Consider the following 16,506-nt stretch of genomic DNA (forward strand, 5'->3'; position numbering starts at 1 on the left):
AGTGTGATCTGTGTTGGTGCTCCAGTGGACCTGCTTTCCTGAACCACCCAGAGCTCCATCTGCAGCAGTCAGCCATAGGGTCCACTACCTTAGCAGTGCACTCCTGACCCCAATGGTGTGCATCTGTCACTTGACCTCAGGTGACCTGACACTTGCCATGCAAATTTTCTACAAATTGGAAAAGTGTCAACTAGAACTTGTGCTTCAAGTGCTCTGCAAGTGTACAACTTGCCGGTGAAAATGTGCAGCATGTTAACAGACTTATATACAACAAAATGATCCAGCAATCTCAATGGGTTACAAGAAAAGGCAGTCTCACAACAGGCAGTGGAACATAAAAACTAACAGTTTATTCAATGATATACATGAAGTTCAATCCTGTTATCAAAGCAAAAGGAGTGGGGAGTGTTAAAAAGTAAATGGCTTACAATGGCACTGGAGGTCCTCAGAGCAACGAGGAGCTGACGACATCTGAGTGTAGGGAAAACCCTCGCAGCAGGCGAGGCGCCAATGTCTCTGCTACGCTTCAGTCGAATGGGAGACCCGCTCACCGGCGTGTGGAGGACAGCTGGACGTGCTGGAGGAGGAGGCGGAGGCAACGGTCAGCAGGAAGGTGGAGAGCCGGACTCCGTACTTCACATGTCAGAAACGCCAGACCAGCTGGAGTGCTGACAGGAGGTGAGAAGATTCCCGCAGCTCTCTCCTGATGTAACCAAACGCATTAGTTGCTGCTCACTGCTGGGCAGAAGTGTCCTGAGGGGATGCAACATCCGGACGGATGAAAAACAGAGCTGGGTTGGCTGGCGTGGATGACAGTCAGCATTGCTAAAGGCTGTGGTGACTGGAACTGTTTGAAGACCAGAGTGACCCGCTAGCTTCTCAGTTGCCGTGACGACGCGTTTCGCACGCAGGCGCTTTTTCAAAGTGAATGTTTGTTCAATGTGAATTCAATGTTCCACTGCCTGTTGTGATTCTGCCTTTTCTGTTAACCCGCTGAGCACTGGATCATTTTGTTGTATATTGCTTTATCTATATCTTCCAGCTATGGCTGTTGTCCAGCTGCTCTGGGCTCAGACCCCACGCTATTGACTGTGATCCTTTCTCACTCACACACGGCCACGTTTAAGTGCTGGTTACTTTTGCTATTTACCACAAGTTAACAGACTTACAATTCAACACTGCCACAAATTTTGCTATCTGGGACACTATTGGAGTCTTTTCTCTGCATGTTTTAACTTGCGGCTTTGGCCATTTTGGATACCCCTTGGTGAGTCCAATCAGACTGGAATACCCCCCCTCACACCTGAGTGCTACAGAGGCTCCATCGCTTATCAATACCCTGCAGAGGTGGTTCTGCGTGCTTGTGTGACTATTCTAGCGATAGGTGGTCCACATCATCTGGTAAGCGTCCCTAACCACAGAGTCTATTTTGAGGTTAGATGTAGGGTGGACAAGGGTGGTTTCAAGCAAACTGGCAAACTTTATAATGCCGCGTACACATGAGCAGACTATACGGCAGACTTTGTCCAGCGGACTTTTCAACGGACTTTCCGAATGAACGAACTTGCCTACACACGATCAACCAAAGTCTGACGGATTTGTACGTGATGACGTAGGACTAAAACAAGGAAGTTCATAGCCAGTAGCCAATAGCTGCCCTAGTGTCGGTTTTTGTCCGTCGGACTAGCATACAGACGAGCGGATTTTTCGACCGGATTCGAGTCTGTCGGAAAGATTTGAAACATGTTTAATTTCGAGGTCCGTTGAATTTTGGGGGAAAAAAGTCCGCTGGAGCCCACACACGATCGAATTGTCCAACGGACTCCGGTCCGCCGGACCAAGTGTGCCGTGAAGTCCGGTCGTGTGTACGCGGCATTAGGCTTACAAGAGAATCTCCACAAACCATGGTAATGTATCATGCTCTGTATTTTGTTTCTGTTTTTCTTCCCAGGGCTGTAATGAGAGGCTGGATCCATTCTTTCCTCTACATCGGGAGTGGAGTGCAGTAAGGATCGAAGATTATGGCTATACTCGGATCCACATTGCCAACAAGACTCACATACACATTCAGCAAGTGTCCGATGATCAGGTACACGCATGCCTTAGTGTTTGTACATGTTTTGGGCTCTAGATGAAGTAATAATGACAACTAAAGAAGTGTAAGGTGCATAAGCTAATTCTACTTGGCATGGCAGCCTACATTACCTTTTAGCCTAGGTTCACACTACTGCGATGCAATGTACTGCGAATTTGATCCGGTTTTTGTCCTGTGTGAGGTGCGATTTTACCGCAAATTTACGGCAATCTTACCACAAATTTCAGGAGGCAGACAGTGAACAATACCCAGAGATGTGAACTGTGTGCTGCGAGTTTACTGCAAGTTCAATTGAAGCCTATGAAGATAAAATTTGCACTGCACCATAGAAATTCGCATCGCACTCCCAGTCCAGGGATGCCAACCTCCCACAGCATTTTTTTACTGGCAAAACATGTCAATTTTACTCTCGGAGCACATTTTTTTTACTGGCAACCTGAGAAATTACAGAACTCCTATTGAAAACTAACACAGTGAATATTTGAACAGTATATACATTATATGGAAACACTGACAATACCTATAACAACGTAATTTGCTTGATTTACACTTAAAAAGTCAACATCGCATGAACTTATCAGCCCCTGATATTTACTGGCAGTTGCAAAAAAAATCACAGATTTTTACAAACTGTCAGTAAATTTACTGGCGGTTGGAAACCCTGCCACAGTCAACACGCACAGGACCCTTTTTTTTTTTTTTCCTCACACCAAATTCGCAACGCATAGATGTAAACCAAAGCCATGGAATACTATGCTTTTTACATGACCTGCGAATCTGTGTGTTCCTAAACGCATCAAACCCGCTGTAAATTCGCATAAATGTGAACCCAGGCTTATGATCAAGTTCTCTGCCATTTTCTAGTAAGACCACTGGGGGGAGCTGTGTCATTGAGACTGAAGGATGATGTCTTTACAGCACTTTTGCTGAGCTTTATAATAGAATCAGATACCCTTAATGGACAAAAAATGTAATATATTACAGCTTACTAATATATTTCAAGCTTATTTTGCTTTATTTCCACCTGGTAATCCTGAGAATAACGCGCTTCCTCTACCTTGGGGGAAGGGGGGATTCCCCCAAAGAGGAGAAACCTGAGTCTGGTGGTGGAACCCTCCAGTGTTTTGAATGTTCATAGACCCCAGAAAAAGCGGGGTCTATAAATGCTCAAATCCAGTGAGTGTCTTAGACTGAGACACCTGATATGCACGTTTGTTTCTAATATTCATATAATTAAGCTGGGATAACTATGACAGCCTCTGGGTCTGCTCTGTCAGCCACAAATTAGCAGTGGCAGATTGTGTATCACTGTCTTTATATCTTTCATTTGAGCAATATTAGTTTTTCACTTTAAAATGGTTGTAAACACTAACAATTAACTTGTTTGCTCCTTTTTGTTCTTTTTAATATACAATCGAAAGTCTTTTATTATATTCCTGCAAAAAAAAAAAAAAATGTTTTGCAATTTTAGTCCAGAAAAGGCTGACTACAAAAAGTATGAATGAATAAAAAAAAGTATTCCTCCATTTACACAATTAAGGGACATGACAGCATGTCCCTTCAACACAAGTTAATCAAATGATTGGCTCTGTTGAGCTGGGACAGATCCCTGGGTTGATCCCTACACAAATTTTGGTCAGTGCATGGCCAGCTGTAGGAGCTGAGTACATGTCTGACAGGTCTTTAGGTATTTTTCTGGACTTGCTGAGCCTTTAAGGCAAGGGGTCTTCAAACTATGGCCAACTCCAGTTGTTCAAGAACTACAATTCCCATCGTGCCTAGCCATGTCTGTCAATGTCAGAGTTTTACAATGCCTCATGGGATGTGTAGTTCTGCAACAGCTGGAGGGCCGTAGTTTGAGGATCTCTGCGTTTAAGGCAAGGTGTAGGCAACCTGGGGCTCTCCAGCTGTTGTGGAACTACATTTCCCATGAGGCATTGCAAGGCTGGCAGTTACAATGACTCCCAGAGGCATGATGGGACTTGTAGTTCTGCAACAACTGGAGGGCCCCAGGTTGTCTACCCTTGCTTTAAGGGATTAAACATGGAGGAATGTGCATGTACTGCAGAGATTTTGACCCAACGTTTAGTTGAAGCTCTAAATACGCATGTATGCAAGCATGTAATCTCTTTGTGTTTTTCCCCTAGGATGGAGAGATCGTGGATGATATATGGCTGATTAAAGACAAGAGCTAAAAAAAAATTGACATTTCTGAATAGTAAACCTCACAAACCTCACAAAGCTCTAAATACAAATCCAGCCTTCTAGATCCCTGGTGTCCCCAACCTGTGGCCCTTTGGGACTCGAGCCCTCGGGGAACCCTGAGGATTGTAGTCTGTATTTATTTTACATAGATTGTTTCTTTGCATGACCTTTGGAAGGAAGATTCCAGAACTCATTTCTAGGACAGACTGCTGACTAAGGATGAGCTCCGGCGTGTTCGCACACTCCATGTGCAGAAGTCAGCACTGCGCTGTGCTAATCACAGGCAGTGAGACATTTCCCGATCTCTGCAGCCGCACATCGGGGACACGCCGGAGCTCATCCTTACTGCTGACTCTGCCTTCATTTAATCCCCTGTTGGACTCATGAACTTCATTTTTGTGAACTACATTCTACAGTATATGAACCTCCGGTATTGCTTCATGAGTATCAATAATCACTATCACTATCATTTATTTACTTCTGAGGGACAGCACACTGGCTTTACTCTTTTTGCACTGGGTTTCCAATATATCCCCAATCAGAGATAGATTTGATATTGTTATTCACTTTGGGTATGTACAGCGTGTTTGTTTTTTCCAATCGCACAATTTGATTTTAAATTATTTTTAAGATGGCTGCAGGAAACACAAATGTGAAAGCATTGGTGCTGTAATAGCTGGTACCCTTTAAAACTAAACACATATTAATTACACAGGTTCTGAGGCTGATTAAGGTGGTAATGAAACTCACTCGGTGCCTTATCTGCTTTAAATTAGCCTCAGAACCTGTGAAATTCATATGTGTTCGGGTTTAAAGGGATGAGGTGGCAACCCTAGTCCCAAATAATATTTCTCCAGGCTGTGATTATCTCCTGAAGCATATCCCCAGCCTCCAACAACTCCTATAGAATGTATGCAGTCATTGACCATCTCCTGTTGCATGTATGCAGTCTTAGCCTAGGTTCACATTGGAGCGATTTGGCATGTCAAATGGCATGCCAAAACGGTGGCTATTACCGGCAAAGGCACCGTCGCCGCGCCGCACCGATTCCCAATAGTAGTTCCTGTACTACTGTCTGTCAAATCGCCGCTGAAGTGTGAATCTAGGCGTATAGCTCTTCAAAGCATTACCTTCACTAAATAATGTGTGCCGCCCTCTGGTGAGGTTTGGTCATACTTGAGGCCCTAACTGTTCTAGATCAATGAGTGAGATGCATCCCCAGCAGTGGCGTTGCTACAGGAGGGCAGGGTGGGGCAATTGCCCCGCCCCAGGTTATTCCTTGTTCCCCTGCTAAATGGCACTTCGGGAGGTGGCTTCAGTCCCTGCCCCGCCTGTCAGACACGTAGCACAGAGCCGGGGGCTCTGAAACTCTTCCTCGGCTCTGTGCTACACTGCACTGCATTTTCGATGTGTTTCTGCTGCGTTTCCAATGATGTCTATGGAACCAAAAACGCAACCTTCGGCTGGCAAAAAATTCCCTGACCCTTTCCAAAAAAACGCACCGGTTGAATATACACAGATGTGAACGTGACCCATAGGAAATCATGTTAAATAGACTGTAGTGCTTTTCTGCAAAATGCATAGGTCTGAACCTAGCCACAGAGAACATCAACATACTTTAGGACTCGTACACTTGGTTGGGATCAGGTTCGTTTTTCTTTTTCACGTTTTTTTTTTTTTCCCTCAAAGAGAGAATGCTATGATCAGTATTTGCAACTCAAGGAGTGTTCAGGTCAACTGACTCTCCACAGGATATGTTTCCGTTGGCAGATACCCCAGTCGCCATTGCAGGCCTACTTTATGGATGAAAGAGACAGTCAAAGCCTTACTAAACTTTATAAAGGGGATTTCCATTAACTGTAATATCCCTCTGTGCCTGGTACCCCTCCCTGTAGTAACACAGCGAGTCCTATTTGTAAGGAATTGCCAAGTAGAATCCTTATTGCTAATTTTACTGATTGCCAGGTGACTCTCCACCAAAATTGCAAGGTATTTATCCCGAGTTCACACTACACCTGACTTTGATGTCGGACCCCAGCACGACTTTGGCACTACTTGCATGTGATTTCTGTAGCAGAAGTCAATGCAAGTCGTCCCAAAAGTCAGACCAAAAGTAGTGCAGGAACTCACGTAGCACGGATTAGAACGGTTCCATTGCACAAAATGGGGTCCAACTATGGTCCGACTTCTGATGCGACAAATGCTCCAAAGTTGTAGCGATTATCGCATCAGTGTGAACCAGGCTTTAAAAAGGAGCATTAATCCAGCATAGTTTTAGGCTGGGTTCACATATATGTGGATTGGATGCATTTTTAGCCGCATCCAATTTGCATAACATGTGAATGTGACCGTCTTTCAATGGAGCCGGTTCACACATGTGCAGGGCGGCCGTGATGTCCCTTCTACCGATCACCACCTGCATTGTGCATGGATGGTGAAACTGCAAGTAGTTGGGAAATACCACTTCAGGATCAAATCTGTGCAATATTATGTTACATGTTTCTAACTATTTGTACTATCTTGTTCATTTGTTGAATATTCATTTTTTAACCATGTCTAATTGGTATGAAAATTAACTATTTTAATATTTAAAAATAACTTTTTCTTTTCAAATTGCCTTTAAAAATCCAGTTTAAGGCTCCATGCACACTGAAGCTCATAAACGTCCGTTTTTGGGAGTTTGGACGTTTTTTTTAACAGCCCATAAACTCCCCTCTATGTTATCCTACGTGCTATGTGTCCATGCACACATGGACGTTTTATCAGCAGTGGAGTTTATGGGCTGTTTTCTAAACGCCATGCACACTGTAGCTCAAAAAACCTTTTTCTGGATGCCAGATTGCTGGCAGAAAATGCTGGTTGAAAAACATGCTTTTAACAGCATTTTGTACTAGCGTTTATGTGCGTTTATGAGCGTTAGTGTTTATGGGCGTTTTTAATAAAAATACACAGAGGACACTCCAAAAATCCCACAATGCATTTCCAAACTCCCACAACGTATTGAAAAAATAGAATGCCGAACGCTAATTAACGCGCGTTTATGCACGTTTACTGGCATTTTTTTTGTGTTTTTTATGGTCAGAAAAATGTCACTTTGAATGCGATTTTATGGCGTTCAGAGAACAGCCCATAAACTCCACTGCTGATAAAAGCTAAAAAACATCCATGTGTGCATGGACACATAGGATAACCTAGAGTGGAGTTAATGGGCTGTTAAAAAAAAATGCCCAAACTCCAAAAAACAGCCGTTTATGAGCTCCAGTGTGTATGGAGCCTTAGGCCTCATGCACACTGGACGTTAAAATAATGTTATAAAAACGTCAGTAGCTTTCCAGTGAGTCTTTCAACTTTTTTCAACGTTTTTGCAATAGCGGTTTTTAGCATTTATTAGCGGTTTTCCAAGTTATCGTTTTAGTTGGGCTTTTTTTTTTTTGTGAAAAAAATTTTTTTTTTCAATGGATCAAAAACATTAAATGCTGGTGAACAAAGCTTTTGAGTGTTTATCGACGTTTATCAGCGTTAAAGCATTTTTACAGTTGAAAAACGTCTCTCAGAACCCACTAGTTTTGGGGTGTTTTTACTGCTCAAAAACGCCACTGCCCAAAACTGCTGATAACAGCCTATGTGTGCATGGACACATAGGATAACATGATGAAGAGTTTAATGACTGTAGAAAAAAACATCTACAGCCAAAAACAGCTGCTGTAAAAAGGTCAAAAAACGTCCAGTGTGCATGAGGCCTAAAATCGCGTTCAGGAGTCGTTTTTCTGACCACAAAAACACCAAACGATGATAAACGTCGATAAACGCTCAAAAACGTGGCTCACCAGCGTTTTTAACGTTTTTGATCCAAACAAAAATAAAATTTCTAAAAAAAAAAAACGCTAAAAAAACGTTAACGCGGAAAAAAACTAGAAATTGCTAATAAACACTATTGCAAAAACGTTAAAAGACTCACTGCAAAGCTACTGGCGCTTTTATAACGTTATTTTAACGTCCATTGTGCATGGAGCCTAAGGTAATCATTTTTTCAGGTATAAAGGGATGATGGCAATTACATGCCAAGCCACATGGGTCTTTAATTTTGGCCGTGGTGCAGTTTTGAAAAGGGTCCTGTGCGTTTTTGAGTCCGGTTCAGGTGCAAATTCAGGGAAAAATTTGCATCTAAACCGGTGAACAGAAACACACTGGACTCCGGACTGCAAACCGTAGCCACGTATATGTGAACCCAGCCACAGTAAATTTAAAGAAAAAGGAAACTGGAAAAAATAAACTCAGCAGACTCTAAAAATTATTATAAGCAGATTATATCTGGATGTATTTGTGTATTTATGGAAGTATTAGGTAAAATTTTTATGAATACCTAATTGGTTTAAATGCTTTCATCTCCTTGGAACCCGGCTCCATTGCTGGGTAACAGAGGAGAATCTGGATCCCAGGAGCCCACTATACAGAAGACCACATAAACTTAAAGCTCATTCACTTGGAGCAAAGCCCCTCTATACTTTTCAACCGCCCTGTCTAATAGTGGCCATACACACTTAAATAAATGATAAATTTCTTCTGATAGGAATAATCACGCTATAGTCAAACCTAGCTGATTGATATTCTACATACAGAGAAATAGATTTCAATCAATAGTTAAGATATGATCATAAGTTCTCTATCACATCTCTGTTTCCACCATGTAATCTCATTACCTGCTCAACTGAATTTTTGAGTTTGACCGAATTCGATTATGACTTATCAGTTGTTTGCAGATTCAATCATTTTTATCTAATCACACATCGACTGGATAGTAAAACAAAAGCGTCTATGGCCAACGTAGGAGCTAACTGACCACAGAGGCGCTCACACTGGTCTATTGAATGGTGGTCTCTTTGACAGACCTCAATAATTAGCACTTCTGTCTTGCAGCACTGAGGTCTCTGGTTAAAGTCAGGACACTATCTACATGGAGTTTGCATTTTCTCTCTGCGTACTCCGATTTCCTCCTGCTCTCCAAAAACATGCTCTTTGGTTAATTGGCTCCTGTCTAAATCAACCCTATTATGTGTATTCGGGGCCCACCTTGTGTGCATGTCAGGTAGGGTCCTTAGATTGTAAGCTCCTTAAAGTGGATGTAAACCCAATGTCATCCTTTCTAAACTACTGCCATAGGGGTTATCTATAAGGATATACATGCCTCCTGCATGTATCTTTACCTGTCAAATGTCTCCCCTCTGTCTGTTATGAGAGCCGAAAAACTGCAGATTCTGTGGGTGGGTCTGTTGTCTGGAGCTCGGTGGGTGGAGTCGTGATGTCAGTAGACTCCCCGCCCACCTCTACACTCCCCTTGTCAATATGCATTTTCTTCTGTGTATTTCTAACACTGAACTTCTGCTATGATCTCTAACATCCAGTGAAAAGACAGGAAAGTAACCACATGACTTCAGCATGCCAAATCATGCTGGGGTGTGGAACAGCCAATCCTTGCAGAGCTGCAGAAGAAAGGAGTGGGGGAGGGAATTAAAAAATAATGCATGTCTTAGGCTAGTGCACGAGATATGTAAATCACCTGTCACTCACAGCAAGGGGGAGGATTTGACAAAGTTTTTCTCTGTTTGTCAAGTTTTATCTCACTGAACAATAAAAGAGGATTGCTCAGAGATGGATTAACTCTTTGTGGCAAGACTGGGCTCAAATGATAGCAAATCTTATACTCTACATTATAACATAAAAAAAATAAAAAAATAAATTCAGGTTTACATCCACTTTAAGGGCAGGGATTGATGTGAGTATAAAGTATGTAAAGCGCTGCATAGATACAAATTTGGAGGTTTGTAGCAGAAGGCTTTGAACTGGACGATACATGAATTGTAAATATATTTCTAATATGTTATGGCCACATGATCAAAATGTTTTTAATACAATGTAAACAAATTATACATTTTTTGCAACTGTGTAAATAAAATGGTTTTATATTATTTATGTTGATACTGTTTTATAGCTATGGTAACACTTGCCTAATTTTTGAAGCTTAACCACTTGCTTACTGGGCACTTAAACCCCCCTCCTGCCCAGACCAATTTTCAGCTTTCAGCGCTGTCGCACTTTGAATGACAATTGCACGGTCGTACAACACTGTACCCAAATGAAATTTTTATCATTTTTTTTCCACAAATAGAGCTTTCTTTTGGTGGTATTTAATCACAGCTGGGATTTTTATTTTTTGCTAAACAAACAAAAAAAGATGGAAAATTTTGAAAAAAAAAAAATCATGTTTCATAGTTTGTTATAAAATTTTGCAAACAGGTCATTTTTCTCCTTCATTGATATGCGCTGATGAGGCGGCACTGGTGGGCACTGATAGGCGGCACTGATAGGCACAGTTAAGGCGGCACTGATAGGCATAGTTAAGGCGGCACTGATAGGCACAGTTAAGGCAGCACTGATGAGGACAGATATGGTGGTACTGATGGGTACAGATAAGGCGGCACTGATGGCCACTGATGGGTGGCACAGATAGGTGGCACTGATAGGTACCACTGATGGGGGGCACTGATGGGCGGCACTGATAGGTGGCACTGATGGGCACTGATGGGCGGCACTTATGGGCACTGGTAGGTGACACTGATGGACACTGATAGGTGGCACTGATGTGCAGCACTGTTGTTGCACTGATGTGGGCGCTGATGGGTGGCACTGATGGGTGGCACCGTGGGCACTGATGGATGGCACTAATGGATGGCACTGTGGGCACTGATGGGTGACGCTGGTGGGCACTGGTAGGCGGCACTGCTGCCTATTGCTGTGGGGGCAGATGATCGCCGTGATCGGGACTGATGTCCCTCTCACGGCTGCCGGTGATCGGGTTTTTTTTTCCTCCTCACGCTGTCAGCGCGAGGAGGAAAAATAGCCGATTACCTGCTCTGTTTACATCACATGATCAGCTGTCGTTGGCTGACAGCTGATCATGTGGTAAGGGGTCGGGACCGACCCCTTACTCTGATCTGTGATCAGGTGAGTCTCATAGACTCGCTGATCACCGAGCGAGCCACGCGCGCCCTGCAGGGGGCATGCAGGCCGCTCATGCATGGGACAAGGTCAATAGACGTAGTCCCAGCAATGTAGATGCACGCTGTTGCAGTCATTTGACAATAGCGCGGATCTGAAGAGGTTAAAGTGGACCTTCAGTTATTTTTTCAACTTAACCAGCAATTAATCTTCTGCCCTTGTTGTTTTACTTTGGATAGTAACACATTTTTTTTCTGCTGGGAAATACCTTTTACAGCCCACGTCCTGTTTCTTGTCTGGTCATTAGCCTAGGCTTTTGACATCATGCACAGCTCTTTCTCACACTCTCTCAGCGTTTGCCAGGAAGGGAGGGGGGTGAGTCATTAGAGGGCTAATGAGAGCTGCAGAGCTGGAGGTGTGCCTCTGTGTAAATCCAGGAAGTGAACAGACAGCAGCTTCAGCTGCCCACAGTTAAAATGGATGCAGCCAGACTCAGTGGAGGGAGATTTCTGCAGCATATTTGGCAAGTACAGAATCACAGTATATATAAAATAATATGCAAAGTGGTTGGAGGGAAGCTTCAGAATGGCAAAGATATTTTTTATTACAAATGATGTGAGCAGACTGCAGTTCCTCTTTAACAGGAGAGATATTGTTAGGACAGGATCATTATGTTCTGACACCAGGCTGTCAGTGATGTGTGGTTTTGACAATGGGAATTGCATATCTTTCCTATGAGTGCAGCACACTTAGTCTCATACTTGGCTTCACCCTCGATCTAGAGAACGTCACTGTGTGGCCCCTTGAGGAGCTGAACAGCCTTGCTTCACAAAACATCCTTGTCAGCTCCCTTTCCACCTGCTTATGCTGGCCGTGCCCCCATTCATTCCTATAGGGAGAGTCATAACAGGAATGCTGGAGGCCACCATGTGTACCCGTTCCTATAGGAATGAACAGGGCTGCACTGGATCAAGCACAAAAGTCAATATAAAACCAGGTTGGATGCATTTAGGGTGTTACTGCATTCAATAAAGTACCAAAGGTAATGTTGTCCTTTAACCACTCCCCACCCAAGGACCCTGTACGTCCTCAGGTTTCAGTGGTTATACCGGGATGATGCCTGTAGGTATCATTCTTTTCAGCCGGTGATTCGCTTTCAGGCAGAAGTGATCTGAGTGGCTAATTAGCCAATCTATCACTTCTGTGGGTGGCGGAAGGGGTCCCACCCACCTCCCGCCGCCTCTCCCGGGCTCTCCTGTCCCACCGCTGAGGCCTGGAGCGATGGCTGCCCTGTACAGAGAGAGAGAGAGAGGAACTGACGGCATTGTCCTCTCTCTGTAACACTGGAAACCGGGAGCGACGAGTAATTCATCACTTCTGGTTCCACCATTTTGTTCACCTGGCCACCAGCGGCCAGGAAAGCAGCCGATCAGACCGATCTGTGTCTGATCAGCTGCCAGGGGGGAGATTTGGGGTCTAATAGACTCCAAATCTCTCCAATAAAAGGATCTGACACAGCCCATGCTGTCACAAGGGAAGTTGTTTATCCCCTGTGATAGCAATAAAGTTAGTAAAAAAATAAAATAAAAGTGTTAAAAAAAAAAAAAAATGTATAAAATAAATAATAAAAAAGTTTAAAGACCCCCGTCCCACTGTGCTTACGCGCAAATGTCAACGCAATACTTTACTCCCACACGCATATGTAAGCGGTGATTGCACCACACAGGTGAGGTATTGTCGTGAATGTCAGAGCGAGAGCAATAATTCTAGCACCAGACCTCCTGTGAAACTCTAAACTGGTAAACTGTAAAGGCGTTTAAACCTCGTATATGGAAAATTTTAAACACTGTAGTTTGCCACCATTCCATGGGCAGATGCGATTTTAAAGCATGACATGTTAGGTATCTAATTACTCAGCGTATCATCTTTCACATTATACCAAAAAATTGGGCTAACTTTAATGTTTTTTCCCTAATTCATAAAAGTGTTTTTTTTTTTTTCCAAAAAAATTGCGTTTGAAAAAACGCTGCGCAAATACAGTGTGACATAAAACAATTGCAACACCCACCACTTTATTATATAGGGTCTCTGCTAAATATATAATGTTTGGGGGTTCTAAGTAATTTTCTAGCAAAATAAAGTTGATTTTTACATGTAGGAGCGGAGTGGTTAAAGTGGAATTTCTGCCTAACCATAACTATTCTTAAAAATGTCGCCTCTTTCATCCTGTTACCTACCCTAAAAAATCTGTATACAGTAAAACCTTGGTTTGAGTGCGTTTTGCAAGACAAGCAAAATTTTTTATCAAATTTTGACTTGATATACAACTGATGTCTTGATATACAAGTAGTGCCAAGTGACAACTGGGTATAAAAGAGAAGATAGGCACCTCTAAATGTAGCAATATGGTTACATTTAATGAAGGTGCAACATTTAGCAACTCACATGGTTGATGATTAAAAGAGGCATATCTAAATATATGGGCATCCGGGGTAAAGCTGTCCACATAGACTGTCCTCCGCACCGCCATCATCCCTTCCACGCTGCGCTCCACGAGCGGTTCAAGCCTCGCTTTCAGATCGCTCTACTGCAGGGTATTCTTTCTGGTCATGATTGCAGAGTGACAGCGGTGAGAGGACAGTCTATGTGGACAGCTTTACCCCGGATGCCTGCATACTTAGATGTGCCTGTTTTAATCATCAACCATGTGAGTTGCTAAATGTTGTACCTTCATTAAATGTAACCATATTGCTACACTTAGAGGCGCCCCTCTTCTCTTTTATACTCTGTAGCTCCAGCTTGATTTTGCTCCTAATCCCCTTGTGGAGGCTTTCATGCATGTGATTGGGTATTCTTCGTAAAGTGAATCTTTACCTCATTTACTAAGCTCTGGAGCAACTGAACTTGCAGAGTGCACAGTCTATTTGCTTTTGGTAACTCAACCTCTGTGTTGCCAAGCGAATGTAGACCCTAAAGATGGCAGAGGTGAAGGCTTACCATAGGTCTAAGGTTTACCATACACTATATAATCTGATTGTACAATGTTCTTCAGATTTTTCATCGGTAGTGTGCATTCAGTGCATATGCGAGGGTGCTTTACACAACTCCTGGCACAATAACTGCATACAGCTGCATCTTCTAATTGATATCTATGGGCAGCTGTATGCAGCAGTTGTGGGTTCCACTTTGTACCAAATGATATTGCAAACCTAGATATTACCTTGTAAAAAGGAGTAGTGACAAGGGGAGTACCTAGAACATTTGGCACCCGGGGTGGATTCTATATCTGGCACCCCCCTTCCTCACTCATCATGCCTGTACGCACTCAGCCCCCTCAGACCTGTATGCACTCAGCCCCCTCAGACCTGTATGCACTCAGCCCCCTCATACCTGTACGCACTCAGCCCCCTCATACCTGTACGCACTCAGCCCCCTCATACCTGTACGCACTCAGCCCCCTCATACCTGTACGCACTCAGTCCCCTCATGCCTGTACGCACTCACCCCCCTTATACCTGTACGCACTCACCCCCCTTATACCTGTACGCATTCAGCCCCCTCATGCCTGTACGCATTCAGCCCCCTTATACCTGTACGCACTCAGCCCCCTTATACCTGTATGCACTCACCCCCCTTATACCTGTACGCACTCAGCCCCCTCATACCTGTACGCACTCAGCCCCCTTATACCTGAACGCACTCAGCCCCCTCATACCTGTACGCACTCAGCCCCCTCATACCTGTACGCACTCAGCCCCCTCATACCTGTACGCACTCACCCCCCTTATACCTGTACGCACTCACCCCCCTTATACCTGTACGCATTCAGCCCCCTCATGCCTGTACGCATTCAGCCCCCTTATACCTGTACGCACTCAGCCCCCTTATACCTGTATGCACTCACCCCCCTTATACCTGTACGCACTCAGCCCCCTCATACCTGTACACACTCAGCCCCCTTATACCTGAACGCACTCAGCCCCCTCATACCTGTACGCACTCAGCCCCCTCATACCTGTACGCACTCAGCCCCCTCATACCTGAACGCACTCAGCCCCCTCATACCTGTACGCACTCAGCCCCCTCATACCTGTACGCACTCAGCCCCCTCATACCTGTACGCACTCAGCCCCCTCATACCTGAACGCACTCAGCCCCCTCATACCTGTACGCACTCAGCCCCCTCATACCTGTACGCACTCAGCCCCCTCATACCTGTACGCACTCAGCCCCCTCATACCTGTACGCACTCAGCCCCCTCATACCTGTACGCACTCAGCCCCCTCATACCTGTACGCACTCAGCCCCCTCATACCCCTCATGCGGTGTATACACCGCTCCCAAACCGCCCCAAACATGCTGCTTGCGGGAATTTTCACAACGTCCCGCAAGCGCACCGCCCCAGTGTGAAAAGTCACACTGAAATGAATGGTGGTTTTCAGGCGTTAGAGGCTATTTCTAGCGCTAAAATGCATGAAAACCGCCTCAGTGTGAAAGGGGTCTTAGGCCCCTTTCACACGATCGGCTTGCTCGGATCCGCCTGTCCATTTTTCAGGCGGATCCGAGCAGGTCATCTATTGACTTCTATGGGCAGGCGGATGTCAGCGGAGATGTGTCCGCTGACACCCGCCTGCCATCCGATCCAACAAGATCTGCTCAAAACAGACGGGTGGCGATACGGTTGCCATCCGTCCAGCGGATGGGATCGAATGAAAATGGACAGGCTGTCTGTTTTCATCTGATCTTCCCATAGAGAACAGCGGGGCTCTGACAGGTCCGTCCCTGCACAGAGACGGACCTGTCATCCGCTTGCTCAGCGGGGATCAACGGAGCGATCCCCCCGCTGAGCTAGCAGAATCCGTGCAACAGATCCGCTCCATGTAAACCCTGCCTAACAAGTCAGGACAGTACAAATACCCCCCTAAATGACCTCTTTTTGTAAACTAGACAGTCCAAGGTATTTAGTAAGAGGCATGGTGAGTTTTTTAGAGTTGTATTTTTTCCCACAATTCTTTTCAAAATGAAGCTTTTGTTTTTTTCACCAAATTGTCATATTAAACAGGTTATTTCTCTCATACAGCATATGCATACTTGCAACTACACCCCAAAACACATTCTGCTACTCCTCCCGAATATGGCGATACCACATGTGTGAGACTTTCGCAGCTTGGCCACATACAGAGGCCCAACATGCAGGGAGCACCATCAGG

The 16,506-nt window shown here is 44.4% G+C and overlaps 1 protein-coding gene across 1 annotated transcript in view; it reads left to right on the forward strand.

Annotated features, from left to right (window-relative positions):
* The window catches only part of ACP7 (acid phosphatase 7, tartrate resistant (putative)), a 49,026-nt gene extending 38,760 nt beyond the window's left edge, over positions 1 to 10,266 (forward strand). Inside the window, exons 13-14 of the mRNA XM_073598768.1 lie at positions 1,952 to 2,089; positions 4,243 to 10,266. Of these exons, the coding sequence (XP_073454869.1) occupies positions 1,952 to 2,089; positions 4,243 to 4,290 (186 nt within the window). The 3' untranslated portion in view covers positions 4,291 to 10,266. The remainder of the gene's footprint in view (positions 1 to 1,951; positions 2,090 to 4,242) is intronic.
* Positions 10,267 to 16,506: the final 6,240 nt, after the last annotated feature.

Source organism: Aquarana catesbeiana, linkage group LG09, assembly GCF_042186555.1.
Source record: "Aquarana catesbeiana isolate 2022-GZ linkage group LG09, ASM4218655v1, whole genome shotgun sequence".
NCBI classification, from domain to species: domain Eukaryota; kingdom Metazoa; phylum Chordata; class Amphibia; order Anura; family Ranidae; genus Aquarana; species Aquarana catesbeiana.